Source organism: Phyllostomus discolor, chromosome 14, assembly GCF_004126475.2.
Source record: "Phyllostomus discolor isolate MPI-MPIP mPhyDis1 chromosome 14, mPhyDis1.pri.v3, whole genome shotgun sequence".
NCBI classification, from domain to species: Eukaryota; Metazoa; Chordata; class Mammalia; order Chiroptera; family Phyllostomidae; genus Phyllostomus; species Phyllostomus discolor.
In genome coordinates this window covers 27442052-27469038 of record NC_040916.2, presented here as the reverse complement: position 1 = coordinate 27469038, position 26987 = coordinate 27442052, and the positions used below count along the sequence as shown (strand labels likewise).

The 26987-nt window shown below is 57.3% G+C and overlaps 4 protein-coding genes across 12 annotated transcripts; 2 read left to right on the top strand and 2 right to left on the bottom strand.

The window, feature by feature from the left end:
• The first annotated feature begins 299 nt into the window (after positions 1-299).
• Positions 300-2355, top strand: KLHDC9 (kelch domain containing 9). The gene is made up of 4 exons (XM_036015616.1): positions 300-1258; positions 1413-1572; positions 1654-1852; positions 2093-2355. The coding sequence occupies exons 1-4, from the start codon at positions 735-737 to the stop codon at positions 2257-2259; spliced, it is 1050 nt and encodes a 349-aa protein (XP_035871509.1). The 5' UTR covers positions 300-734; the 3' UTR covers positions 2260-2355.
• Positions 2356-2528: 173 nt separating this feature from the next.
• Positions 2529-14475, bottom strand: PFDN2 (prefoldin subunit 2). Of its 2 annotated transcripts, none has more exons than XM_028503398.2 (4): positions 14363-14475; positions 3775-3863; positions 3543-3666; positions 2529-2826 (listed from the first exon to the last, which is right to left on the bottom strand). In XM_028503398.2, exons 1-4 carry the CDS (start codon positions 14435-14437, stop codon positions 2653-2655), a joined length of 462 nt encoding a protein of 153 aa, XP_028359199.1. In that variant the 5' UTR covers positions 14438-14475; the 3' UTR covers positions 2529-2652. The 2 variants fall into 2 exon arrangements, with proteins under 2 accessions (XP_028359199.1, XP_035871516.1); XM_036015623.1 differs by lacking the exon at positions 14363-14475 and adding an exon at positions 4024-4122.
• Positions 14476-14502: 27 nt separating this feature from the next.
• NIT1 (nitrilase 1) lies at positions 14503-18033 on the top strand. Of its 5 annotated transcripts, none has more exons than XM_036015617.1 (7): positions 14503-14578; positions 15059-15147; positions 15384-15642; positions 15751-15854; positions 16036-16169; positions 16314-16439; positions 16682-18033. In XM_036015617.1, coding segments are annotated over exons 1-7 (978 nt in total). In that variant the 5' UTR covers positions 14503-14576; the 3' UTR covers positions 16946-18033. The 5 variants fall into 5 exon arrangements, with proteins under 5 accessions (XP_035871510.1, XP_028359176.1, XP_035871512.1 ...); XM_028503375.2 differs by having other exon boundaries at positions 15059-15151; positions 15388-15642; XM_036015618.1 differs by lacking the exon at positions 14503-14578 and adding an exon at positions 14587-14608 and having other exon boundaries at positions 15059-15151; positions 15388-15642.
• DEDD (death effector domain containing) lies at positions 17087-26877 on the bottom strand. 4 transcript variants are annotated; one of them, XM_028503373.2, is made up of 6 exons: positions 26749-26877; positions 25088-25120; positions 19848-20236; positions 19583-19690; positions 18930-19076; positions 17087-18509 (listed from the first exon to the last, which is right to left on the bottom strand). In XM_028503373.2, exons 3-6 carry the CDS (start codon positions 20170-20172, stop codon positions 18133-18135), a joined length of 957 nt encoding a protein of 318 aa, XP_028359174.1. In that variant the 5' UTR covers positions 20173-20236; positions 25088-25120; positions 26749-26877; the 3' UTR covers positions 17087-18132. The 4 variants fall into 4 exon arrangements, with proteins under 4 accessions (XP_028359174.1, XP_028359175.1, XP_035871515.1 ...); XM_028503374.2 differs by lacking the exon at positions 26749-26877 and adding an exon at positions 26227-26356 and having other exon boundaries at positions 17430-18509; XM_036015622.1 differs by lacking the exon at positions 25088-25120 and having other exon boundaries at positions 17681-18509; positions 26749-26861.
• Between the last annotated feature and the right edge of the window lie 110 nt (positions 26878-26987).

The window sequence follows — 26987 nt, the reverse complement described above, 5'->3', positions numbered from 1 at the left end:
AAGGCGGCAGCGCTCGCCCCACGTACAGCCCAGCTCCGGGACGCAGGTCCAGCTTCGGTCCCGCCCCGCCCAGCCAGAGCGGGCCTCTGTGTGCCCTGCCCGCCGTGGCAGAAACCAGCCGCTTGCATCCGGGCCCCTTCGTTTCTCGCTGGGTCCCGGGGGGACAGAGAGGAGCCGCCCAGGGGCCCGGCTGGAACGGGGAAGATGCGAGGCGGCCGGAGTCGGTCCTCGCCCCGCCCCTACTGCCCCCCGCTCCCGCGCAGCTCACCAGGGCGGCTCCGGCCCTTGGCTCTGCTGCCCCCCAGCGGCCAGGCGGAGCACGAAGGTGGGGCTGCTGCGGACAGATAAACGGTGCGAGTCTGCGGCCGCAAGGCGGGGGCGCCCCTCCTGCCCCCGGGAGCCCGACACGGCCCCTCCCGCCCCGCCGGCACCTAGCTCGCCGCTTAGGGATGCGGTCTTTCTAAGATCCTCTGCCCCGCGCTGCCGCAGGCAACCGGCTTCCAAGACTTTCATTCACCTCGCACAGCTCCTATCGCCACGGTAACCACGCTGCCCGGGCTCCCGTCGCCACGGTAACCGGCACTTTGCGACCTTCGGTTTGCGGCGTGATCGCGCCGGGGTCGCGTCGCTGCGCCGGTTGCTGGGCGACGGCGGAGCGAGCGAGCGAAGCTGGAGACGTCCGCTGCTCGGGGACCCTGTGGAGGCTTCTCCGCAGCACCCCTGCACCCCGAACTATGGCGGCCGCGTCCCCGGGCAGGGCGGGGGGCTCGCGCTGGACATGGCGCCCGGTGGCCCGGGACGCGCTGCTGGCGCGGGCCTTCCACTCGTGCACTGAGCTGCGGGGCCGGCTCTATGTGGTGGGGGGCCTCCTGAGCGGCGGGGCGACGGAGCCGAGCGGCGACACCGTGGTCTTGGACGTGGTGGGGGGCCTGGCCGTGCGAGAGGGGGCGCGGGGCGGCCCGAGGCGCAGCCACCACGACGCGGCGGCGCTGTGCGGGCGCTGGCTGTGCACCGTGGGCGGCTGGGACGGGGCGCGCCGCCTGGCCTCGGTGGCTGCGCTGGACACGGAGCGCGGGGAGTGGGAAGCGTGGACCGCGGAGCCCGGCAGCCGCCCCCCCGCCGGCCTCAGCGGCCACACCTGCACCCGCCTGTCGGACCACGAGCTGCGGGTGGCCGGCCGGGAGGGCGGGACCCGCACTCAGCGCCGCTACGGCAGCATCTACTCGCTGAGGCTCGACCCCAATGCCCGAACCTATTGGTATGGCCCCATCCTCCTCCCTGGGCATGGCCGAGCTCTCCTGCTACCGTCCCGTCCCTGCCTGCTTTCTACCCTTGGCTAAGGGGTGGGAACCGGGCAGGACAGCGCGCAGTTTCCAGAACCCCGACTCAACCTGACCCGTGCGTGCCCGCAGCTACACGGAGGAAAGCTGCCGCTCGGCCTCCCGATCCGGGCACTGCGCCGCCCTGCTCCCGACCCGGGGGCCCCGCCCAGGCCACCAGCTTCTGCTCTTCGGGGGCTGCAGCTCAGCTGACCCAGAAGTAGCTGGACAGTGGGGTCGCGGGAAGATTAAGGTACTGTTCGTGCCTTGCTCAGGGCGGGAGGCGGTTAAAATCGGGACGCTGAAATTCCTCCAGTCCCTTTTCTCCCCCCAGGAGGAGCCGCCCCAGGCCCCTGGTTTGATGGCACAGCTGGGAAAGCTTGTGAGCATCAGCCAGGGGTCCCCGCAGGGGCCCCGGGGACTTCGGTATCACTCCTGTTCTGTGGTCGGGCCCTTTGCTGTGTTATTCGGTGGAGAAACTCTGACCAGAGCCAGAGACACCGTCTGCAACGACCTCTATGTCTACGACGCCCGTGAGAGCCAGCCTTGCGGCTGAGGACTGAGCGGGGAGCCCGGAGACCATAGGAAGACAGCGGGTAGTCGTGGGGTGGGGAGAGAAAGAATTAGCTGACAAGTTTGAGGAATACGCCGAGTATCTGGTTCTGCAGAGGCCAACAATCAAGTGAGGTGGGAAACCAGGGACAAGCCTATGGTCTTGTTAAGAGCCCATCAGTGCCAGGAGCCTCAGTGCTCCGACCCGCCTCTCTCAACAGGCACTTCCCCTGCTCTGTGGTTCCGTTTCCCATGTGCGGACCGGGCACTGAAGCGCGTGGGCCACCGGACCTGCCTTTGGAACGACCAGCTGTACCTAGTGGGCGGTTTCGGTGAGGACGGCAGGACGGCCAGCCCGCAGGTCTGCACCCTGGACCTCTACCTCTAAGGAACCATGCCAGGTGCACAGTCAAGCCTCACAGTGTTATTACTAGAGCTGCCTGCCTCACGTCAGATGTTTATTAAATTGCAATGTAAGAGCCAGGACTTGTGTTTGCATCTCTGGGGCGAGGGTAGCCAACAGCAGACATCTTTGTGCGCAAGGGGAAGGAGAAAGTGTGGGTTTCCTCTGGTGCCGGGAGCCGCAGGCACCCACCAGTGCTTCCCCTGCCCCAGCGAACCCCACCCCCACGGTGGGAGAAGGCTCCAGGCTAGAGCTCAGCATTCTGACCAAAACATTTAATTAACAAAAAAAAATATTACAATAGCAGAGGAAATAATAATAAAGAGAAATGAAAAGAAGGCGGAGTCAGGGCAGGAAAAGATGCAAAGGCCTTGGTCCCTAGGAAACCAGCACCCCTGTGGAGCCAGCCTTGGCCCCAGCCCCATCTGCGTTTTCCTGGGCTGGCTTCTCCTCCTCCCCCATGAGGCGGATGTTGTGCTTTTCCCGGAATTCATTTAGTTCTTTTCCCTTTGCCTGAAGCTGCTGGGTCAAGGTCTCGATGATCTTCTGAATCTAGAGGGCAAGCAACAGACATCACATCATGTCCCCCACCTGGGGGGAGAGCGGCTGGGGGAGTGGGGAAGAGGGGACACCTCCGACCCCTGACCCCAGCCTAACCTGGCAGCAGAGCCCGCACACTTGGGGTGACTCCCGTTACTCCTTTCTCAACCACGATGGTTCAGGAACCTCAGTGCGCATGAGAATCACTTGGGCTGCTCTTGTTTTTTTAAGATTTTTATTTATTTATTTTTAGAGAGAGAGGAGGTGAGGGAGGAGGAGAGGGAGGGAAGTATCAATTGCACGGGCCCCACCAGGGGTCCTGGCCTGCAACCCAGGCATGTGCCCTCACCAAGAAACGAGCCAGCAACCTTTCGGTTCACAGGCCAGTGCTCAGTCCACTGAGCCAACCAGCCAGGGCCGGGCTGCTTGTTTTTAAAATGCCTCTTCACTGGCCATACCTCCAAAGGCTACACATCAGAAGGGGGCCGACAAGCCACGCGTCAAACCGGTCCTCACGGTGATGCAGGTGCAGGGGTCCGTGGGGTGCACCACCGGAAACCCCGCCCTCAGCGTGCCCCCCGCCCCCTCCCCGGTCTAGGAGCTGGGTCCTGGGTAGCAGCAGAGCACAGTCTGCAACAGGAGCTCCGCCCCAGGCTTTCCCCTGCCCGTCCCCTAAAGCCCTGGCTGCCCCTCGTCGCCCAGACCTCTCCTCAAGGGCCCTCGCTCACCTGCTCCTTGTTGCTCTCCAGGGCGGGCAGCACCTCTTTGACGGTGCGCTCCACCAGCACCCCTCCAACCATGCGGAAGCACCTGCGGGTTTCGTCTACCTCCTTCAGGGTGTCGATCACCAGGCTGGGGTGGACGACGGGGCAGGGTCTCAGAACAAAGGCCCGTGCTGTGCAGCCCTGCCCCCCAAAAGGCCTTCCAAGTCCCTACCATCAGCACCTCTGGCTGCCTCACCTGTGCTCATTCAGCTCCATCTCCAGCTCGGCCGCCTTGGATGCCAGGCCCCGCTGCTCCTGCCGAAGGCGGTTGAAGCCAGCAATTACCTAAGGGGAGAGAGACAGGGAGAGGACACACCATGGAAATGACACAGGGTCAAGACGCCACACAGGACCTTTACAGAGTTGCGGTGGGGGACACCTGCCCAGGAAAAGGAAGGGACCAGGTCTGCAATTCCTGCTTAGCTCTGCCTGGAATGCCACGCACCAAATATGGCCTGCTCGCCTGTGCCTGCTCCGTGTGAGACCCCTGCCGGTCCACCTGCGGTAGCAGCTGGTGAAGAGCAGGCATCTGCAACAGGGATGGGGTGCAAAGCCACAGGCGCTCTGACAGAGGAGGGGAAGGCCCAGGCCTCGGTATTCTAGAAAGATCTCTCATGTAATTCCACAGTCAGAGAGCGAGTGGATTAAGCGGGAGCCTCCACCTTCTCTCCTGAGGAATGGGGACGGTGGTGCCCACTCCCTAAAGCTCACAGGCAAAGGGGTCAGACAAGGCTTTGTGGTGACTGCCCCCGCCTGGGCCTGCCCAGCGGCCAGCCCCCTGGTGAACTGCCGCACGACACGCGGGTTCCTGCAGAGCTGCCATCCACAGGGCCCGTGCTCCCAGACCACAGGGACAGCGACCTTCTCTGTGTCCGAGTCTGCCCACGGAAGTTTGGTCTTGGGTGGAGACACACACGGGCAGAAGTCAGAGGGAGCTAAGACACCTGGTCGTCCTTTGTGTGAACTAGTTACCTGACTTTTCAGTGTTCAACCGTGCCAACTACCCACTGCCCTTCCACAGCACCCCTTACAGAGAAGGAACTTGAAGCTGCCCACACACCCCCTCTGCGGCCTGCGCGCCCCGGACGGCACGGCCCCCTGGGGGGCTGCTGCGCTAGCTGCAGCCTGCAGGGCGAGCATCGGGGAGCGGGTGGGGCTAGAAAGGGCACAAGAAAGACCACATGCTGAGACCACGGTACTTGAACAGTAAAAAGTAAATAAATTTAAACAAGAAACATCACATGTAAAGGCTGATACGTGACACTACAGCCCCTCACTGCCCAGAGACCGTGGAGAGAAGGGAAGCTCTGCGAACCGGACCGGGCACCAGCGGCACGGTGGGCTCCAGACCTCGCAGCGCTCCGGGGGCTGCGTCTGCAAAGGCGGCACGGAGCCAGGGGGAGGCGGGCGCGGGTGGGGTGTTGGCAGCAGCAGGTTTCACGTTGTCTCTGCCGCTCACGGGCTCAGGACCTTGGACAGGCGTCGGACATGCTGGCTGCAAGCCGAGCCACCAGCAGAGCACTTCAGAAACACGAACACCGGGGCCCCAGACAGCTGCGCGGTCACTGGGCATGAGGCCCAGGCCCTAGCATTTCTAGAAAGATCTCACGGTCGTTCTGTCCTTGGAGGGCCGAGGTGCCTACTTCCTAGAGCTTCTCTGCCATGGGGACCGGTGGCGTGGACGGCCCTGCAGGCAGTGAGGTGTGCTCCTCACTGCCACGGCCTTCCTTGGACTCTCCGGACCACTCCCACCAACGCCGACTCTCTCTCGCGCACACCCCCCTCCAGTCTCAGGATGCCCAGGCGCCTGACCCCCCTCTCTGTGACAGTCCCTGCCACCAGCTCCCTCTGCAAGCTCGCACACAGCAATGTCGTCCCACGGCTGACCTGCCCACCCTGCCCCCCTTCTGCTTGCGGCCTCAGGAGCCCAAGTGTCGCCCACCAGGGCTCGCTGCCCTCTCCAGCCCACCCTTTCCTCTCCATCTGCTTCGGTCCCTCAAGCCAACAACGGCCCTGGAGACCCAGCACTGCTGGGCCGGCAGCCCCACTCACAAGAGTGGCCTCTCCACGGTCAACACCGTTCCATCCGAGAAGATCCCACGATGAAACCAGGTTCTAGAGGTTCCCACAGCACCCAAACCACAGGCTTCTGGGCGTGTGGTTGTTCGACTCATCGATGAAATCGGCTTACCAGTCAGTGTCTAAAATCTCTGAGGCCCGACCTTTTTGTCCCAAATTAGTAGGAAACCACTCTTTGATTTAACGGAAGTCAAATGTTTTTTAATGTTCTTCAACCATTCTTGCTAATTAACAACTCCTATTTCCTCTTGGTCCAGTTTACAAACGATTAATCAAATACCAAACTAAAATTAATCTACTTAAATGTATGAGTTACCCACAGTTACTACGGAAAATTTCAGCCACTAGTGCGCTTCAAGGAAACAAAATCTCTTAGCAGCTAACTGCAACTTCACCGTAACGTGAATGCAGAACAAGCTGACCTCAGCCTGCCCCCTCCGGCCCACCCAGTGACGAGGACAAGAGGCTGAGCCCCAGTCCCAGCGTCTGGCTCTGAAACACAACTCTGCTACCGGCCTTCTCCCCACCAGCCAGCCCTCCTCGGGCTGGCTGTCAGGGGCAGAAAGGGGCAGGCCATGCTGCCTCTCTCCGATCTATGGAACCATCATCTCACACAAACATCTCTCCCGAAAAAGAATCCAATGAAATTAAACTACCAACTTTTTATCCTACTCAAAGTAACTTCACCCTAGCCACTACAGAGAGCTCTTTATAGTCTCATGACTGGCATGTACACATTATTTTATGCAGCACATGGTTTTCTTCCCCCAGCTTTATTCAAATATAAAATTCCACTGTGCAAATTCAGAGCATACACACACCTTCCAGGGCGTCCAACCTTGCAGAGTCTCAGGGCCACACTGGAAGAAAAATTGTCTCGGGCCCCACATTAAATACACAAATGCAAATGAAAACTGATGAGCCAGAAAAAGTTTTTAGGTAAATTTACGACTCTGTGTTGGGCCACATTCACAGCCACCATGGGCTGCACACAGCCCAAGGGCTGGACACCCCGGTGACAGTGCAAAATGGTGACCACAATAAAGTCAGTCAAAAACACACCTGTCACTTTACACAGCCATCTATTTCATTTTGGGACGAGAATATTCCAGGTCTCCTGTCTCAGCGACCTCCGCGCACGCAGTGCAGGGCTGCGGCCCGGTCACCAGGCCGAGAGTCACGCCCCCAGAGCCCACTCGTCTCCCACCTGCGCGCCCGTCCCCGTCAACCACCCCGCTCCCCCCGCCCGCCCACCACCGACGCGCTCTCTGTGTCCGAGTGAGGGGTCTGCAGACCCCACGCTTCGTGAACGAGATCGTGCGATGTCTGTCTGTCTGGGACTTACTTTCACGTAACGTGATGCCTTCGAGGCCTGCCCGTGTTGCTGCAAATAGCAGCACCTCTTTGTTTCTTGTGGCTAAGTCGAGTTCTCCCCTGTGTGTGCTGCTTTCTCTGCTGATCCCTCTGCAGGAGCAGCTTTCTTATTTTAAGGGCTAGAGCGTTTACACTCTGTTCGTATATTTCTTTAGAATGAACTGTTCCTCCATTAGGTTTTTTTAGACTGTTTCCAGTATTTCAGTAATAAACAGCATGATTTTAGATATCTGGACAAAAAGCACAAAATTTCAGAGCCATGGGGGGACTCCTGGTCAGGACGGCAGCGCAGGCCGACACGGCTCACCTCTTCACAGAACCCCATCACGATCACAATGAAAACACTAAGCGGCCACCACTCTGAACCGAACCGCCCTCCACGGGGTGGGGTGGGGGGGCGCGGCACAGACCGAATGGGCTGCTCCTTCACCTGTGTGCGGTGAATGAAAACTTGGGAGGGGTATCTCAGGAGCAAGGAGTCCCAGCCCCACACCAGGCCCCCCAGCCCAGGGTTCCAGTGCCAGGAAGAGAAGTCCCCACAATTGCTCGCTGCAAAACTGGCGGGGACTGAGTCAGTGGCAGAAACTGCTGGAGCCCAAGCAGTTCCTCTTTTTTAAAAAAATATTTTATTTATTTATTTTTACAAAGGGGAAGGGAGAGAGAAAGAGAGGGAGAGAAACATCAGTGTGTGGTTGCCTTTCATGCGCCCCCCACTGGGGATCTGGCCCACAACCCCGGCATGTGCCCTGACTGGGAATCAAACCTGCAACCCTTTGGTTTGCAAGCCAGCGCTCAACCCAGAGCCACACCAGCCAGGGCAGCAGTTCCTCTTAAAGAGCCCACACATGGATTCAACTACTCAGACTCATTCCCTCTGAGCTCCAGCACTGAGGTGGCAGCTTGAAGGGCACCGGTGCCATACTGGGAGAAACTGGAGTGTCTGGCATCAAGGTGAGCAGAAGCCATTGTCCCTTTTCTAAACACCCCCTAACAGACCTTATAGGCTGGTGCCATATCTGAGACTCCAACAACCTAACACTATTAGACCTGCCTTGGAGATCCCTGAGACTCCACCCCACCCAACTTATTAGGCCCACCCAACCTGTTTTTCCATATGAATGGCTAATCCTGGCTCCTGCTACACAACTTCCTACATCCTCTCAAACAAGCAGCAGCCGGCCTCAGTGAGCCCCAGGCCCACAGCTAGCAGCCTGGATTCACAGCTTGGCTTCACCTGGGAACCTCCAAGCCCAGCACAAGGAGCAGCCATCTCAGACTGCTTTAAGCTCAGGCAGGGTGGCCCCAAGCAAAACACAGGTGGGGGCTGACCCTGGCCTGCACCACCTGAGAAACCCCAGGGCCAGTGCACCCAGTGGACAGCTACAGATCATGTTAGAGCACCACCACCTGCCCCTGCACAGCAGATCCTCCACAGAGAGCGGAGACTGGGGGTCAGTGGTCACAGCTGGTCCTCGCAGAAACTGACCTGGGTAAATACCTCCCACTGATCGGCCAACAGCAACCAAGGCTCAACCACAAGAGGAGGGTGTACTCCGCCCACACAGAGGGAGCACCCAGCTTGGGTGACAGGAGAGGCTGTGTCACTGGACCCTACAGAACACCTACCACACTAGGCCATGTTACCAAGGGAGTCATAGCAGCTCTACTTAATACATAGAAGCAAACACAGGGAGGCTGCCAAAACACAGAGACAAAGAAACATGACCCAAATGAAAAGATCACAATTCCAGAAAAAGTGCTAAACAAAATGGAGATAAGCAACCTCTCAGATGCAGAGTTCAAAACACTGGTAATAAGGATGCTCAAGGAACTCAGCAAGGACCTCAGCAGCATAAAAAAGATCCAGAAACAAAAGATACACCGACTGAAATAAAGAACAATTTACAGGGAAACAACAGTAGAGTGTATGAAGCCAAGAAATCAAATCAATGATATAGAACATAAGGAAGCAAAAAAACACCAATCAAAACAAGAAAAAAAAAGAATCCCCAAAAATGAGGATTGTATAAGCAGCCCCTGGGACAACTTCAGGAGGTCCAACATTTGCATCATAGGTGGGCCAGAAGGAGAAGAGAAAGAGCAAGAAGTTGGAAATCTATGTGAAAAAATACTGAAAGAAAACTTCCCTAATCTGGTGAAGGAAACAGTCACGCAAGTCCAGGAAGCACAGGGAGCCCCAAACAGATGGATGCACAGAGGCCCACTCCAAGTCACCTCATAATGAAAATGCCAAAGGTTAAAGATAAAGAGAGAAACTTAAAAGCAGGAGGACAAAAACAGATAGTTACCTACAGGGCAGTTTCCATAAGACTGTCAGCTGATTTCTCAAAAGAAACCTTGCAGGCTAGAAAGGGTTGGCAAGAAATACTCAAAGTCATGAAAAGAAAGGGACCCATATCCAAGATTGCTCTACCCAGCAAAGCTGTCATTTAGCATTAAAGGGCAGAAAAGGAGCTTCCCAAACAAGGAAATTTTAAAGGCATTCATCATCACCAAACCATTATTTTATCAAATATTAAAGGAACTTATTTAAGGAAGATCAAAACTATGAATAATAAAATGGAAATAAATACATACCTATCAACAACTGAGTGAAAAAAAAAACAAACTAAGCAAACAAGAACAGAAACAGAATCATGGACTCGGAGAGCATTTTGATGGTTGCCACATGGGAGGAGGGTGTGGGGGACTGGGTGAGAGGTGAGGGGATTACAAAGGACAAACAGGGCCCTGGCTCCTGTGGCTCAGTGGACTCAGTGCCAGCCTGTAAACCAAAAGGTTACCGGTTTGATTCCCAGTCAGGGTACATGCCTGGGTTGCCAGCCAGGTCCACAGTCAGGAGCATGTGAGAGGCAACCACATACTGATGTTTCTCTCCCTCCCTTTTCCCCTCTCTCTAAAGGCAAATAAATACAATCTAAATAAGTAAATGAAAAAATATTTTTAAAAAAGAAGTACAAATAGGTAGTTACAGAATAACCATGGGGATGTGAAGTACAATGTAGGAAATGGAGAAGCCAAAGAACTTACAGGCACAACCTGTGGACATGAACAATGGTGGGTGGGGGGGCATTGTCTGAGGGAGTGAGGGTGCTGGGTGGAGGGGGGTAAGGGGCAAAACCAGGATAACTTAATAGCATAATCAATACAATATAATTTAAAATTTTTTCACATCCATCTCTTGAATCATACTCCCAAAAGTAAGACAAATGAGTCAAAAAGGTGGTAACGTGACTTCGGCCCCCTTGCCCACTGCTGTGAAGCTCCCTCGAGATGGACAGATGGGTCTGTGGTGCTACCAGCAATGTTATCACCGTGCGTGTTTCCCCAGAGACCTGATGGTGCTTTTATTATTTTCAACTTAATGGTTTTTAAGTAGGAAGAGATCTTAACCCCAGACTACGCACACCCACCAAATTCTCACAATCCGTGCGCTTCCGTCCATGGCCCCTCCCCCAGGTTCCTGCTGTCCCCCCGAAACCCCGCCCCAGCTCTGCACTGCCTCCAGGCGTGCCCCTCAACCCACTGTCCACAGTGCAGCACAACTGACCTAGAATTTAAATCTCACCACATTACTCCTATACCCAAATCTTCGATGGCTCCCACCGCTCACATCAGGATAAAACCCGAACTCCACACAGCAGAAAGAAGTCCCATGACGACCTGGTCCCTGCCAGCCTCTCCCAGTCCGCCCAGCATATAGCAGATCGTCAATAAGCGGCAGCTGCTATTACTACAGAACATCATGCCCAAGTGCCCTGTGGATACATAACTTAAACTCAGGTCACTCAGAGCTGAGTTGATCCTCCTTTACCCCATTTTAAACGGTTCCTCTCCCGGTCTCCCTTAATTCCGCTACAGACACCGCTCTAGCCCTCCAGGCAGAGAACCCTGCTTCCACTCTCAACACACTCTTTCCGGTCAACGGCCGAATCTACTGCACCTACCTCAGCAATTTTCTTGGGCTCACTGACACCCCCCTGGTCTGGGCCTCACTACTTCTCGCCTCAACCACTGCCACAGTCTTCCAAACCGTCTCCCTGTTTTTGGACTCTCCACATCCACCCCATACACCGGTGTCATTTTAACTTTCCTAATACTTGATGACATACAAAAATGTTCACGATATGTTACTAGGCTTGAAAAGCAGATGACAAAACAGTATATATTGTGTAATACTAATTTTATAAAATACATAAATATGTAAAACATACATTTCCTTTCATCTACACACATACAAACCCACTAAAGGTCTGTATACTCTCAAATATACTCCAAAACAATAAGAACAGTTCTCTCGTGATAGCAAGATCATGGGTAATTTATTTCTTATTTTGTTGCTTTTCCTGAGTTTTCTACATTTTCCACAATGCACATATTTCACATTGTAACAGAAAACAAATCAACAGTACAACATACCCTTCTGTGACTGCCTCACTGTTCCCATTGAAAGTCCCAAATCTGCCCTGGCTGGCGTAGCTCAGTGGATTGAGCGCAGGCTGGGAACCAAAGTGTCCCAGGTTCGATTCCCAGCAAGGGTACATTCCTGGGTTGCAGGCCATAACCCCCAGCAACCGCACATTGATGTTTCTCTCTCTCTCTCTATCTCTATCTCCCTCCATTCCCTCCCTAAAAATAAATAAAATCTTAAAAAAAAAAAAAAAAAAAAAGTCCCAAATCTGCCCTGGTCAGAGCAAACCCTGTGAACCGGAAGGTCGCAGGTCTGATTTCCGATAAGGGCACGAGCCTGGGTTGCAGCATCCATCCCCAGTCAGGGCACGTGCAGAGGCAACCGATCGGTTTCTTTCCCTCTCTCCCCCCCACTTCCCCCGCTAGCTCTAAAATCAGTAAGCATGTCCTCTGGTGAGGATTTAAAAAAAAAAAAGTTAAGATGTCCCAAAATCTTTGCCATGCAAAGATTCAATTTACTTTCAGGACCTTTTCCTAATGCACACCCCATGATTTAACTGAACAGTCACTGCACTTCATGTCCATCTAGGCCTTCCCAGCTCGCCCCCGCTCACCCTAGTTCCACCAGCCCCCGTTCAACAGCACCCAGTCCTCAGGCTCAGCTCCAGTCTCTCTGATGGGATCGTGTGAGTGAAAAAAAAAAAACCCCAAGCAGGTCTGACTGTCCAGCCCCTCAGTGGAAAGCCGTGCTCTTCCAGACGCTGTCGGTAAGTTAAGCGAAGACTCCGAAAACTCAGAGGACACCACACCCTACTTCAAGTGGCAGTCGTTAAATGACAGAAGATATACAAGTCCAGTGTCCAGCACAATGTGTTACTGCTTCCATCTCGCTGTGGCTCAAATGTGCAGCAACCAGAAATCTTGTATTTTTCACCCAGTGATCTCTACAGTCTCAAAACTCAGTTATCACAATTCTTGAGTCTCTTCTGAGGGATTCTCTCTCTCCACGACCGTTTGCTTCTTTTTCCACTTTCTGAACAAAACCCTAGATGATTTCATCCATAACCATGGCTTTGTCTACCATCTACAAGCTCAGAATTCTCTAACCTATAGCTCCAACTCAGATTTCTTCCTGTAACTCAAGATTTATACATCTAGTCACTTACTACATGTCTCTACCTGGATGTCCCACAGGAAGCCCTAACTTAAAATCCTACAATAAACTTATTTTCTCCCCACAAACTTGTTCATCTTCTTATAGTCCCGATGGCACCAGCATCCACTGAAGACAGAAACCTGAAAAACATCCTAGATTCCTTGTATCCCTTTTTCTTCACATCCAAGTCTTGCAGTCCATTCCAAAACTTGAGTCTACCTGCCTCCCACACACATCAGGCAGCTTCGTGCCTGAGTGCTTTCAGGCACACTGTCCCCTCCACCTTGAAAACCCTCCACTTCCTTCCTTGCTTGACTAACTTCTCTCATCCTTTAGAACTGCACTGAAGGAGCACTTCTAGAGAACAAAATAACCAGCATTTACAAACACACACTGCATTCTGGTCACTGGGCAGAACACTCTGAATGCATTGTCTTGCCTCATAATCACAACGCCGTGATGAGCCAGGGACCGTTAAGTCTTAACAGGAGGGAAAGGGCAAGAGCAGTAGTAACTCCTGGGTGGTGGCAGACATGAATAGTAGAAATGTGATCCACACACACGTGTGTCTGACCCTAGTGCTCTTCCTATGGTCACAGCCCCCCCCCCCCACCTTACATAGCTTCTCTTTCCCACCTCCTCCTCCCCCAATCCCATAACCTCATGCTCACTAGGGGTCCCTCCACCACCTGCCACAAATAAGGGCCTGTGTGGGACGCTGTCAACCTTATGGCTTGGTTTGTCTTTTCTCAAAGGGGTCTGTGAGCTAACTTTATAACAAGGCCTATTTCCTTCTTCTGTTTCCCAGTACCCAGCAGAGTGTCTGGCACATGGCAGAAACTCACAAAGCATTAGGTTCCTCTCCCTTTCCTTTTCCCCCGTCTGAAACTCTCTTCCTCCCTCCTCAAAATCCTATAGCACTTTATACCTCTTCTGCTTCCTAGTACCATTCTGTATGGTTTATTTTCCCCAAACAGACTAGAACTCTTTGATGGCAAGGAAGGGGCAGTTTTAAAAACCCTCATGCAAATACCTTTGCCTCTGTAACTGTTCAACAAATAACCGGTAAAAGAATCCATAATTAAAAGAGCTATTGTTTAATTATGCTTTCCTTTCTCTTATGAAGATTTCTTTTCATCTCTGTTAAACACTAGCCAAGGTTGGCAAACCATGGTGCCCAAGCACAAAGGGCTTTCTGATTAATTTATAAAATGTTTCCCGATGTTAAGCACAGGAAGGAAATGCAAACTCGGTTTAGAAAAGGGTTTTTGATCTCTAAAGAAACTCAATCTAATGATTCCCGAAATCAAAGTAGTAAAAACGCAGGACTTATGCAGTGTGTGCGTCACGTGGCTCTGCAGTGACGGCGACTGTCCACTTACTTTCAGGGTCAGGTAGCCGACTCCACGGCCAGCCCCAGACTAATCCCCTGGGTTTCCTTAGGAGCGGCCGTGCCCAGCCACGGCCTGTGGCGGGCCGCGGAGAAGTAGGGAGAGCGTGGACCCAGCTCCCACCAGATCCCGGCGTCTTCCCAGACCCTGCATCTCAGGGATCCCTTCCCGGGGGCTCTCCCGGCACCCGAGGGGCGTGGCTTTCTCGGCTCTCCGGGCCCCGCGGGCTTCTCCAGGACCCTGCCCGCCCCGGTGCCCCTGCGAACGCGGGCCTGGAGAGAAAACCTGCGGCAGCTGCGGGGGCCCCCTCTGGACCCAGCGGGCTGCCCTCTGGCGCCCTCTCCGCAGCTCACCTGCTCGGCCGACACCGCCCCCTTCCCCGCGCCGCTCCCGCTGCTCTTGCCGGCGCGACCGCTGCTTTCCGCCATCTTCGCCGCTTGCGGGGCTTCCGGCGCGCGGCGCGGCGCTTAGGTCACTTCCGGAAGCGGGGCTCCGCCTCCTCGCTCGGAACTGCCCCCCCCCCCCCCTTGTAGACTCTCCACGTCGGATGGTGTTAGCTGTGTCTACATGTAGGACCTGCTCCCCGAGCCGCGGGCGTGGTGACTCCCACCAGCGGTGCCTTCACATGTGCCACGGAGACACCACCCGGGGGGGGCAGGCTGAGCAGAGGGGGGTGCGGGGCGCGATCGGCGGAGGGGTCGGGGTACCGCAAAGATCCTGGGTATGCGATCCAGCTGTGCAGGTGCACGGTCCAGAGGGGCGGGGGCGGGGAAGTTGCTGGAAGGTGCCTTTTGGGCTGCAAGAGCTTGGCAGAGGACAGGGCTTCAGGTCAATGCGAGGTCGCTGGAAGTACAGGTGACTTCTGTCTTCCCACCTCATCGTCTCTTCCTGTGGCCCATAATTACTTAAAGTGTGTTTGGAAGATTGTTGGGGGCGGGTTCTTCACCGGCAGGGCCTCAGTTCAGCCTCATGGTGTGAAGCGAGAAGTCGGAGAACTCTGGAAGTGTTGCATGAGGGAGGGGTCGAGCCTCGTCTCTTGCCTTCCTCAGGCTCAGCTTCCTGGTCAGGGCTCCTCACCACCTGTCCCTTCTGTGGCGCGGACTGCGGATACCTCAACGCTCAGTACTCTGTGCTCAGTCAAGGTAACATGTTTTGTATCCTCAGTGCCTGGCACATAGTAGATGCTCAATAAATACTAAATGAATGGTGATGGGAAACAGTGGGGTACCCACCATCCACCGGACATGTGATGGGCAGGTCATTGTGAGCACAGAACCAAAGGGAAGCCCAGCTTTCCTGCGCCCCACTTGAGCCCCTTGCTATCGAACTTGGGTTTCCCCACGCTGGGAAACCTGAGTCCCACCTGCACCATTCGCAGACCCAGAGCCATGGCTAACTCCTCTTCCTCCTGGGAAATGCCCCTGGTTGCTGTGTGCCAGGTAACATCCACACCAGACAAGCAGCAGAACTTTAAAGCTTGTGCTGAGCTGGTTCGAGAGGCTGCCCGATTGGGTGCTTGCCTGGCTTTCCTGCCAGAGGCATTTGACTTCATTGCACGGGACCCCGCGGAGACTCTACACCTGTCTGAGCCGCTGGGAGGGACCCTTTTGGGAGAATATGCCCAGCTTGCCAGGTATCAGGAAAAGGGGGAGGGAGGGGTCTTCTCTGTTGGGCAGTGTCTGGATTGCTGGGTGTGAGGGTGGAGCTTTGGGAAGAGTGCCAGTGTCCACCCCCCACCCAGGGAATGTGGACTCTGGCTGTCCTTGGGCGGGTTCCACGAACGTGGCCACGACTGGGAGCAGACGCAGAAAATCTACAATTGCCATGTGCTCCTGGACAGCGAGGGTGAGACCTCACAACCCTTTTTCGTTTGCCTCTCGCCAAGCTCTTCCACCTAAACGAGGGTTCTCCAGAATCGTTGTCTTTGCTCTATTTCCATGGCCAAGGGCTCCTCCTTGGGAGCAGAGGGGCTACATCGGGCTTCTGGAGCATCAGCATCGGATACTCCTTCTCCTTCCTCCTCTAGGGTCAGTAGTGGCCACTTACAGGAAGACACACCTGTGTGATGTGGAGATTCCAGGGCAGGGGCCGATGCGCGAGAGCAACTCCACCATGCCTGGGCCCAGGCTCGAGCTGCCCGTCAGGACACCAGCGGGCCGGGTGAGAGCAGTGCGGGGAGGAGGAAAGGGAACCGGAGGGCCAGGACAGGAGTACCTCGACGTGGCCACACATCGAACATCCCAAGGAGCAGGGCAGGGGGTGTGGCTAGATGCCAGGACAGACAGGACGGTTCTTTCATTCCAGGTCGGTCTGGCTATCTGCTATGACATGCGGTTCCCTGAACTCTCTCTGGCACTGGCTCAGGCTGGAGCAGAAATACTTACCTACCCCTCGGCTTTCGGGTCTGTGACAGGTCCGGCCCACTGGGAGGTAAGAGTGCCCCATCAGGCCACTCGGGCCTTCTCGCCACCTTTTCCCTCCGCCCGACTGGTTAGATTTTGTCCGCCGCCTCAGCTGGTTGGGAAACTCACTCCTAAACCGCTGCCTCCCTCTCGTGTGCTCAGCAGTCAGTACCGTGCGTCAGTCCTTGGCAACTACAGCTGGTCACGGTGGGTAGGTTGGCCTAGCACCCCCCACCCCACACACGCACCAGCTGCCACACGTCTCCCCAGGTGCTGCTGCGGGCCCGTGCCATCGAAACCCAGTGCTACGTCGTGGCAGCAGCTCAGTGTGGACGCCATCACGAGAAGAGAGCGAGTTATGGCCACAGCATGGTGGTGGACCCCTGGGGAACGGTGGTGGCCTGCTGCTCTGAGGGACCAGGCCTCTGCCTTGCCCGAATCGACCTTGGTTACCTGCGACAGCTGCGCCAACACCTGCCTGTGTTCCAGCACCGCAGGCCTGACCTCTATGGCAACCTAGGTCGCCCCCTGTGAGCTGGCGCTGCTGCACGGTGTAGGTGGGACGCAGGCGCACCGCCCCTCACTGGGAGGACCGCGACCCTTCCGAAGGAGCGCAGGCTCAGCTTCTTGGGAAAGTAGGAAGTCACCTAAGCTCAGATTTTAGTTTCAAAAAGGTGGAATTTTATACAGTCACTGTTTATTTCATGAAAACTGAAATTATGCTGAGGGCTGAGCAGCACTAGCATTGAAAAAAATATAATCATCATAAAGTCTGTGTCTGGACACCTCCTTTGGGAGCTGAAGGAGGAGATGGTGTTGTGCCCGCTGGACTTGGCCCCGGTTCTAGGCCGCTGGCTCATCAACACGCCTCCTCCCCAGATGAAAGTGCAACACTCAGTGCATGTGGACGGGGAAGGACAAAGAGGGCCGACACCGAATCACTTCGCTTTCCCCTGGACGCCCTTTGCCCGAGCCAGAAGCAAGCAGGGGGAGGGCTGCAGGGCACCTCACTCACTTCCACTTGCTCGGGGAAAGCAAGTGGCATGCGCCCCCTCCCCTCTTCAGGGGGAGTGTTTGCGCCTCAGCACCCCCATCCCCCCAGCGTGTGCACACACGCCTGGCTGGGAGGCTGACCAGGCTGATCCAGCTCACCCATCCTCCGGGAAGAGGGTTAGGCCGGGGGAGAGGCGGGGCTGAGCCCGGAAAGGGAGGGAATGGGGCAGAGAGGAGCAGCACCAGAGGCCAGGAGAGAGTGGAAAGGGCCACAGCTTCTTTTTAAAAAAACTCTATAATTTGGGAGAGGATGGTGATTAATTTCCAAAAGACACTTCGGTCTCACCTTCCACACAACACAGCTTCCTTACTCACAGCCCTTTAGCGAGTCAGACGGACATGTGAGAGCCCCTCAGGGCACCGGACGCAGCCTTCGCTCCGGCCCCTTGCACACACTGTCCTACGGACTTGGCTCCTCCCTGCACACCTGTCTCGGGGCCGGGGCGAGGTGGCTGCAGACTCATCGGGCTGAGTGGGAAGGGACACGGGAAGCCCAGGCACATGGGTGCAGGGAGGGGTGGGGGACACCACTTCCATTTTCCTTTGTCTTTTCCTTAAAAAAAAAAAAAGGCAGGGGTGTGATTGGTTGGTTGGAAGGGGCGAGAACAAACCCAGACAGTCTGTGTGCTCCCGAGGTGAGTGCCAGGAGGAGCCCTGGGAGGGGAAGGTCAGGGCAAGGCCTGCAGCATCAAGTTCCTCAGGAGTTTCTGTCGGCCCAGCTCGTAGTCCTCCTCGTCCACGTTCACCAGCAGCTTGATGGCTTCGTGGCCCACCGCCTGCTTGAGGGAGTCTGTGATGAAGACGCCCTTCAGCGCCTCCAGCAACGAGCCGTTGATGTAGTCGCGCCAGAAGGCGTCGAGGTAGGTGAGCTCGGAGAACTTGATGTCACAGATGATGGAGCCCAGGTCCCGGGACTTGAGGATGGTGTTGGCCTGGTTGAAGCGCTCGAACTGGCGCTCGAGCGGGTCCTGCTTGTTGGAGAAGACGTTGCCCTGCAGAGCGGTCTCGTGCTGGCAGTACTCGGCCCGGACCCGCAGCCTGATGTCTGCCGGAGAGAGCAGGGGTGGACCAGGGACGGCTGTGAGGGATGAGCTTCCGAGAAAGGGTTGGAGAGCTGCAGAGCGGTGAAGCTGGAGCACCGGACGGCCCCTCCCCCTTGTCCAGGGGCCCCCGAACCAGCCCGAATGCAGGTGGTTCTGCAGCGGAGCGGGCGGCACCCAGGCCCGTTATCCGGCCGCTGGAGCGGCACCTCGCCTCTGGGAAGCACCTCCCTGGTCGACAGGCACAGGACACGCGGCCCTCCCCCACACAGGGTGACCTGGGCTGCCCTGCAGCGAGGAGCGGGGAGGACGCCGTGCTGGCGCCCGTGACCTGGTGCTAACTGAAAGCTCAGCCCCACTCTGCACCGGCACCCACAGGGAGCCTGCCATGGAGCGCGCGCCCCTGGGACCCACGGACTTCTCACCACATGTCTGCTTCTCCTTGGGGTCCGGGGTCACTGACTTCCGGCGTTTCCGCTGGCTCCCAAGTGTGGCTCTCCCTCGAGCTGGCCTCTTGCTACACATCTGAGGGCCCGAAGTGGGGCAGCACACCACAGGGTAGTGGGGAGGCACTGGCAGGGGGAGGGGGAGAAGACGGGGGGTAAAGGCAGAAGCTCAAACACTGCTCTTAGCATGAGGAAGGAATCACTTAGACTTGGCAGGAAATTCAGGATCCACAATGTGACCTAGGAGGACACAACGTGGAAACAATCACAGGACCCAGGGGACGCAACAGCGCCTCACCTGATTTTTATGGGGCTATGGAAGGAGGCAGTGTCCTTCCATTTTAAGCTGGGACTATGATGGGTTCCATGTCCTTTCTGTCTTTTTTCTTTAAAGATTTTATTTATTTTCAGAGACGGGAGAAGGAAGGGAGAAAGGGAGGGACAGACACATCCATTGGCTGGGTTCCCTCTCATGCACCCCAACCAGGGACCTGGCATGCAACCCAGGCAGGCACCTCGCCTGGACATCAAACCTTGTCCAGCAGGATGACGCTCACCCCACGAAGCCACGCTGGTCATGGCCTGTGTGCCCTTTCTGGATGATGGAGTTGGGGGAGTTAAAACCCTCTCACCTGTTTTAGGGGATTGGGGAGGCCTTGGCTCTGGATCGCTGAGGGCTCTGGGGGTCACATAGCGAATCGATGTCTCCTCCAGATACTTGTCTACAAGGTCGGGGCAGACTGCAGGGGGAGAGGGAGTCATTTGGGAAGATGCTGCCCCCCTCCTCCTGGTCCAACCCTCCAACGGGCCTCCCCACAGCCCCGGGCACCCCCAGGGCCAGTGCTGCCTCCCGCCGGCACTCCCCGCCATGCCCACGTCCCCAGCCCGGCCCCTCACCGGCCCGCCGCCTCTTGAGGGTGACGTAGGGCAGCAGGTCGTGGCGAGTGATGATGCGCAGCAGCTGCAGCACCTGGCGGAAGTTGCTCTCGTCGCAGCGGCCCTGGCGCTCCAGCGCCAGTAGGAAGTCACGCCCGTTTCGGATGAGGCCCCGCTCGTGGTCGTCGATGACGTCCACGAAGAGGAAGGACAGAACGCGCACGTCTCGGTGCGTCAGGTGGGTGCCCACGATGTCGAACATGCGGTGCAGGCTGTACAGCCCGTGCTCCTGCTCGCCCCGCTCTTCCGGCCACGCCTGGCTCGCCCGGCGCTTCGGGCCCGCCATGCTGGGGGCTCAGGTGCGCGACGCCTTCCGGAACCCCTGCTCAGCACCCGCACGCCCCGCTGCGCTGTGAGGACGAAAGAGCCTGTGAGCCCTTCGGCGGCAGGAACCGGTCTCGTCCCCCCCGCACTGCCAGTGCTGACGCCGCGCCTGGCACAGGGCAGCGCCCGGTGAGCGTGTGTTGGAAACTGAGGCCCAGAGCTCTGCACCGACGGCAGATGGTGCCCTGGGTCCCAGACGCCGCTGGGGAGCGGGCGTCACTCCGCCTGGGTGAGGACGCAACGTGGGGCGGGGCTTTAGCGCCGCACGTTCAGCAGGCGCAGCGATTAGCTGTCGCCCTGGGAGTCCGGGCCTCCAACACAGGGCCCTGGGTCCCCGGTGCTGCCCGCAGCCAGCTCGCCCCTTCAGTGCCGCACAACTGAGCAGAAGAGAGTTTGCCCTTCAGCTCGGGAGCTGCTGCAGGTGCGTCGGGGCCGCCTGGGGGCAACCGAAGATCCCCAGAGTGAGAACCAGTGTCCGCTCCGTCCGCACCACTAACAACCCACGTGGCCCTGTGACCTTAGGCAAGTCCCACGGCCCCATCTCTCAAACAGGCAGGAAGGAGGCCACTGCTCAGACCTGGCAAGGATCCGATGGAAAAAGACACGTTGAAATCCGTTTGCGAATCTCACACAAATTGTCCTGAAAGGGATTTCAAAGAAATAAGCATCCTTGACCTCAGTAGCCCAGGCTCATCCTTCCAGAAACCCATCTTTAGGTTTCCTCCAATCCAGCCAGGTCCAGATGCGTAACTGCTCAGAAGGCTAATCAGTCACACACACCAAAAACTCATGAATTTAAATCCAGAAACATTACTAAGCTCCTATTTTTTTAAAGATTCTATTTATTTTTAGAGAGAAGGGAAGGGAGAAAGAGAAACATCACTGTATGGTTGCCTCTTGTGCGCCCCCTACTGGGGACTTGGCCTGCAACCCAGGCCTGTGCCCTAACAGGGAACACCACTGGAGACCCCGTGGTTCCCAGGCCGGTGCTCAGTCCACTGAGCAGCACCAGCCAGGGCTCCTATGTGTTTTTTAAAACTGATTGATTGATTTTAGAGAGAGAGAAACACTGAGTAGCTGTTCCATTTAGTTATGCATACATTGGCTGACGCTTGTATGTGTCCTGACGGGAATCAAACCTGCAACCTCCGCTCATGGGGCCGACATTCTAACCCACTGAGCTCGCTGACCACCCAGGGCCACCAAACTCCTATGCTGAGCATGCTTGTGACTCCCCTGCTCTCCCTGTACCCCTGAACGCTCAGACGCACTTTGGACAGGCCGCCTTCTAACTTTTCCTCGTGTCTGTCATTTACCAGCCCCCTCGTCATGGGCCGATCACAGCCTTCCATTCATTTTATGATTCGGCGTTTGAGTCACAAAGTTCCTCCATCACCGCAGGTGACATTGAGGCCTCAGCCAACAACCACCCCCCAGGTCCAGCCCTGCTCACCTCCACTCTGGCCACTCACCCTTACTGCCCCTCTGACCACGACCTCCAGCTGCCTGCCCATCAGACACCCCCGGTGGTGCTGCTTAGAGCCGCCTCGCCTTCCCACCTTCATAGCCCCTGCCCTGGTTCAGGTCCCAACAACCTCGTGCCCGGACCTTTGCCAACAGCCTCCTATGGGCTCTGTTTCCCATCAGCCTTAAGGCACCTAAACCCACCACCACACCCAGGTGAACCGGCTACCTGAAATGCACAAGAGACCACATCGCTTTCTGCTTAAGACCTACCTTCACCCCCTTCCTTACCTACAAAAACACTCCAAACTCTTTACACAACACACCAAACCTTCCAAGACCTGGCCCTGCCTACCTTTCCAACCTCATAACCCACTTTTTATTCTGTAACATTTTATCCGTTTGTTAATAGTTCATGTACATCACGCAGTTCACTTCTCTGCCATCCAAAGGCTATTTACTCCCTTTGCCCGAGTGTCCCTCTTCCTTCCAACTCCACGCCCCCGCCACAACGCTCTTCCACAAGCCAGCTCCTCCTCGCCCTCGGAGAGTCAGCTTGGGCAGGGTAAGGGGTCCTCTCGTGTGCTCCCGTGGAACACTGCTCACTGCCGGTGCCCTACCTGCCCGGGCGCATTGCGGCGATCTGCCCGTGGAGAGGGCTGAGTGCCTCGAGGTGGACGGGGCCTGGCACCCAGGCTCCACCCTCTCCACGGGACCATCACGTGCAACACCCGTTAAGTGGTGAACTCGAATAAGTCCAAGACTGGGAGGACCTCGTAAAAAATAGATGCATGCAACTCAGTCACCACGCACGCGCTCCGGCCAGCTGCAGCCTCCCGACACGGCAGCGCCACCCAACCCACAGCGCCCCGCTCGACGAGACCGAGGGCCCGTCCATTTCGTCCACCAAGAAACTGAGTCCAGGTTGAGAGAAAGAACAGAAGAAGCCACCCCAGAATAGCCAGGAGCCAGTGGAGCCTGGTCCTCCTGCCTCGGTGACCCTAACCACCGAAGCTCCGAAACTCAACGAACTTGAGAACAGAGGGGTCCGCTCCTGGGTCGCTGACCCCACACCGTGGGTTCCGGTGTGTGGACAGGAAGCACAGCCCACGTCTATCAGGAGCTGCCCCACCCACCGCAGGGGAAACAGCTGGGAAAACAGCTGTTCCGGTCCAGACTGGATTTCCTCGTCTCCCCCTCCCGTTTGCCCCAACGCAGTCTCTGGGTGTGAATGCAGGGGCCTGGAGCAGACAGCTCCTGGCTCAGAGCAGGCCACCCGGGAGAGGCAGGCCTCCTCAGAGCCGTGGTGACTTCTCCTTGTCCCCCATCCCACCTGTTCCCTCTGGCCACCTGTTGACTCTGAGGCTCCCAAAAAAGCAGATGGGCAGGTTTCACATTCAGCCAGTAAGAAGGCCAAGCCGCTGCAGCCCTCCCTAATTCAGAGTGTCCTGACTGTAAACCCCGGGAAACGAAGAAGCACAGCCCCACCTAACAGGCCACTGGAAACAAGGCGGAACACAGGAGGGCTCTGCGGTCCTTATCACTCTCGTTACTCGGCAATGGACACCGTTCTGGGACCGCCCTCAATCCTCCGAGGGTTAACTCCCTACACTTGAGGGAAAACACAGCCACTTCCAAGCTCTCGGGTCCCAGGCCGGATCACTGACGACACCTGAAGCGATCAGAGCCTGGAGGTCAGTGTCTCTACACCAGGGGCGACTTTACCCCCGAGGGGGCGTTGGGCAGCGCTCGCACACGTTTCAGATGGTCCTTGGTGGAGAGTGATGGAGGGCGTTACTGGCAAGCAGTGAGTGAGCAGAGGTCACGGGTGCTGCTGAGCACAGCACAGTCGCCCACGACGAAGGATTATCTGGCCCAAAATGTGGACAGTTCTGAGGACGAGAAACCCTCCTCTCCGTGGGGCAGGATGAAGGGTCTGAGGGCAGAGAGATGGCATGCCGCTCGCCACCAGAGGTCTGGAGGAGAACGCTGCTCGGCCACTGGAAGCGGAGCCCGCCCGACTCCAGGAGAAGAGAAGCCGGCCAGACGCAGGCTGGCCTAACGAACGCTCAAGCCCGACCCGCGCCCGAGAGCTCCATCCCACTCCAACCTCGACTCCAGCACCTGCTGTTGCCATGCAGGTGAAGGCAGGTGGTAGGGCTACACGCCCTGGGCCCCATCCCACGAGGTCTCATCTGACCTAGTTCAACCCGGACCCAGGATAAGAGGATAAGCCGCCCTGTGCAAGACAGACAGACACGAGGGACCCTGCGCTGAACCCCCAGGGCCAGCTCTGCAGCCCCAAGGCCAGGCCAGCAGCTGCCCCTTCCTGTTGGGGTGCCAATCCATTCAATGAAGCAAAATGAAGAAGAGGCCCGTGTCTCCCAAGGCCACGTCCTTGGGAGACAAGTCAGGAGGCTGGGTAACAGGCAGCCCTCGCCACTTAATCATCACCTCGGGCAGGGAGCTCACTCACTCAGCAACCCAGGTGGGGGTTCCAAGAACCTATCTAACTTCAGCATTAAAAGAACATGGCCAACTTCCTCTTAAACCAAAATACACTCAGCTTTCTGTGGCAATGAAGCAAGGGAACTCAGCTTAAATTACAGAGAACCTAGACGCAGCTGCCAGGGCAGTGAGGGGAACGCACCCCTTCGCAGCGGCGGGTGAGCGAGAACTCCGGTGTCTCGGGGCCTGAACTAACGACAGACACCACCAAACACACACTGCAGGCAACGTGAGTTCTGACCCCACTGGCGGATTGAGTACATGTGGGAACCTAAAACATGAGTCCCCACTTCAGTCTCCCCCAGTTGATCCTTTGCTCTGATGAACTGCTGCATTTCTTAGAGCTGCAGCCTGTGTCTTCTCTTTAGGGAGGCCCCAGCCAGCCAAGGACCTGCAGACAGTCCGTGTCCACCAGCCTTCCTCTCGATTGGTCATTCGTAGGTTTCTGCTTTCCAGCAAAGTCAGGATCCTCCCAACCCGGGGCCAGATCTCTATTTTCACAGCCACAGGTATCTGACTCTCCCAGAAGCCCTTAGGGAGCAAAGTTAAGTGGAAGAACTGAAAAAGTGATGCTCTGGACAACAAGGAGACAGAGTTCACGACCCTCCAGGGCATTTAGTGGACAATGTAGCTAAGGGCAATGTTCCATGTGTTAAAAAATGGCTCTCTACAGCAGACCAAGACTAGCTAACAGCAAAATGGATCCGGGAGCTCACCCTAATTTCTGCTCTCCTTCCCTCGCACCTACCTCCAGTTACCGCAGCAGACCTGTGCACTCGGTTCGGCAGGTGAGAACTCCTTCTACCTGCCATCCATCCCACTACCCGGCTCAACCCCAACACATTTCTCACGCCATTTCCAAGCCTTTGCATTATTTGAAAACAATTAAAAAGTTCCAGACTTACCTCTGCCAGAAAGTTAAGTTTCCAGGTCTCTTCCTAGCAGGTCAGAAGCCAGTAGCAAAACAAAAACAAATAAAAGGAAAAAGAGTCAATTTTCAAGCTTTATTTTGAAACCTCAAAGGCCCAAAAAGTTAGTCAATCTTAGTTGCACAAATACAGACACACTCAGATCCCTCCTGATGGAGATGACCCTCCTCAGCGCTCCATCCAAGACCTCACCCCCAGCCAAGTCTTCGCCGGCCTCTCCACTAGTCACTCTACACACAAAAACGACTCCCAAAACCCCCAGACTCAGGGCAAGAAAGGTCCCAAATTCAACAACTTGTGAGGAAACCAATTATCCTCTGACACCTTCTCAGCTGAACCCCCAGTTCCTTATGAGACCCGCCTAATTTTGTTACAGTATTCACGTTGGTTCTCATCTTTAAGGAGAACGGGGAAAGTGATACAGCCAAAAAGAGACACTTCCCATCCGCCCCGCCACTTATCGGACCACAACTGCGCTCCCAACTCTATCTCAGCCCTTTTCCTCGCCCAGCACAGACAGCACGATACCCAGCACGGCAGCATGCAGCAGCGCTCGGACGTGCACCAGGGACGTTTTCTATGTGTAAGTGCTGACCCCTCCCTCCTAGCACCCAAACAGCACAGGAAAGGTCTGGAAACCAAGGCAGGCGTGTCGCCAGCCCGCTGCCGCCCGGCGCACCGGTCCCTCTCTCGGACGTGCAGAGCCTCCCCTCGGGCACGCGGGGCTCCGGCGACCCAGCACGGCTCTCCTCCCCGCGTTCCCGCACCGCTAACAACAAGAAAAGTCCTTCCCTGCGACCACACTCCCGGGACGCCGTCTTCCCCGGTTCCCCTTCTTTTCCCAACCGGGAAAAACAGGAGAGAGGAAGCCAGGCAGCGCTCGAGACCAGACGCGGCCGAACGCTCAGCGGAGTCCGGTCTGCAAGCCCACCTGACCGCCCGGCTGCCCTCCCACGTTAGCACGAGCGAAGGCCTGCCGGCGGGGACCGGCTGCAACCGATGCCCTCAACTCCGCTCGGGGCCGCCCCGCGAAGGCAGCCGCGGCCCCCTCGCCGCCCGCAGCCCCGGGACCCGCGTCCCGGCCCACTGCCCTCCCTCCCAAACTTTCTCGTCACCTCGTCACACCGGCAGGCTCTCCACTCCCCAAGCCTCCGCTCTCGCCTATTCCACCCGAGTCCTGCCGCGGGCCCTGCCCCTGCCACCCCGAAGGAGCACTTTCAAGCCCTGCCCCAGACGTCGCGAGTCCGACCCTCCGCCGCCCACGTCTCCAACGCCCCTCGCGGGACTCCCGGCCTCCGCCCGACCGCACGCCACAGCCCTGCCCTCCGCACCCCGGCTCCCCTCCACCTCCGCCCCGCGCCCCCAACCCCGCGCCCGGCCGGACGGCGCCCCGCTCCGCCCGGCCGCCCACCGTCCCGCCGCCCGGCCCGCGGACGCCCCCGCCCCGCCGGCCGTCCCGCACGCCCCTCGCCGCGCCCCTCCCCCACCTGGCAGCGCCGTCCCCTCCCTCCCCCGGGTCCTCGGGCTGCGCGTCGCCGCCGCCCCTCACTTTCCAGCCCGCAGCCCTTCGCGGCCCCGCCCGGCCCCGCCCCGCCTGCTCGAGCCCCCTCCCCGCTCCGGGCGCCCCGCCGCCTCACCCCGGGCTCAGGCTCGGCGACGCCATGTTGGATCCATCTGCGCCGCTCCCCCCGCCGTCTCCCGGCGCCGCATCCGGGCTCCTGCCGCCGCCGCCGCCGCCGGCGCGGGTGTGGGGCGGGGGAGGGGAGCGGAGCGAGGCGGGCGGGGCGGGGACGGGCTGCGTCCTGAGTAGCGCCTCCGGAACCCGGCCCGCCGCGGGCCAGCTGGTGGTGGCTTCAGGGCCACAGTAGGGCACGGG

Bases quoted from the DNA above. Each gene is read 5' to 3' on its own strand.
- DEDD (XM_028503373.2), bottom strand. From the start codon at position 20,172: ATGGCGGGCCCGAAGCGCCGGGCGAGCCAGGCGTGGCCGGAAGAGCGG. The intron at 19,077-19,582 runs GTGAGAGGGTTT...TCCCCCTGCCAG, and splicing joins TCCCCAATCCCCTAAAACAG to TGCCTCCCCACTACCCTGTG. The intron at 18,510-18,929 runs GTGAGAAGTCCG...TCTCTCCGGCAG, and splicing joins CAAGGAGAAGCAGACATGTG to ACATCAGGCTGCGGGTCCGG.
- PFDN2 (XM_036015623.1), bottom strand. From the start codon at position 4,107: ATGCCTGCTCTTCACCAGCTGCTACCGCAGGTGGACCGGCAGGGGTCT. The intron at 3,667-3,774 runs GTGAGGCAGCCA...CGTCCACCCCAG, and splicing joins ATGGAGCTGAATGAGCACAG to CCTGGTGATCGACACCCTGA. The intron at 2,827-3,542 runs GTGAGCGAGGGC...CTTGCCCTCTAG, and splicing joins TGGAGAGCAACAAGGAGCAG to ATTCAGAAGATCATCGAGAC.
- KLHDC9 (XM_036015616.1), top strand. From the start codon at position 735: ATGGCGGCCGCGTCCCCGGGCAGGGCGGGGGGCTCGCGCTGGACATGG. The intron at 1,573-1,653 runs GTACTGTTCGTG...TTCTCCCCCCAG, and splicing joins GGGGTCGCGGGAAGATTAAG to GAGGAGCCGCCCCAGGCCCC. The intron at 1,853-2,092 runs GTGAGAGCCAGC...CTCTCTCAACAG, and splicing joins CCTCTATGTCTACGACGCCC to GCACTTCCCCTGCTCTGTGG.
- NIT1 (XM_036015617.1), top strand. The intron at 15,855-16,035 runs GTGAGACCTCAC...TTCCTCCTCTAG, and splicing joins TGTGCTCCTGGACAGCGAGG to GGTCAGTAGTGGCCACTTAC. The intron at 16,170-16,313 runs GTGAGAGCAGTG...CTTTCATTCCAG, and splicing joins TCAGGACACCAGCGGGCCGG to GTCGGTCTGGCTATCTGCTA.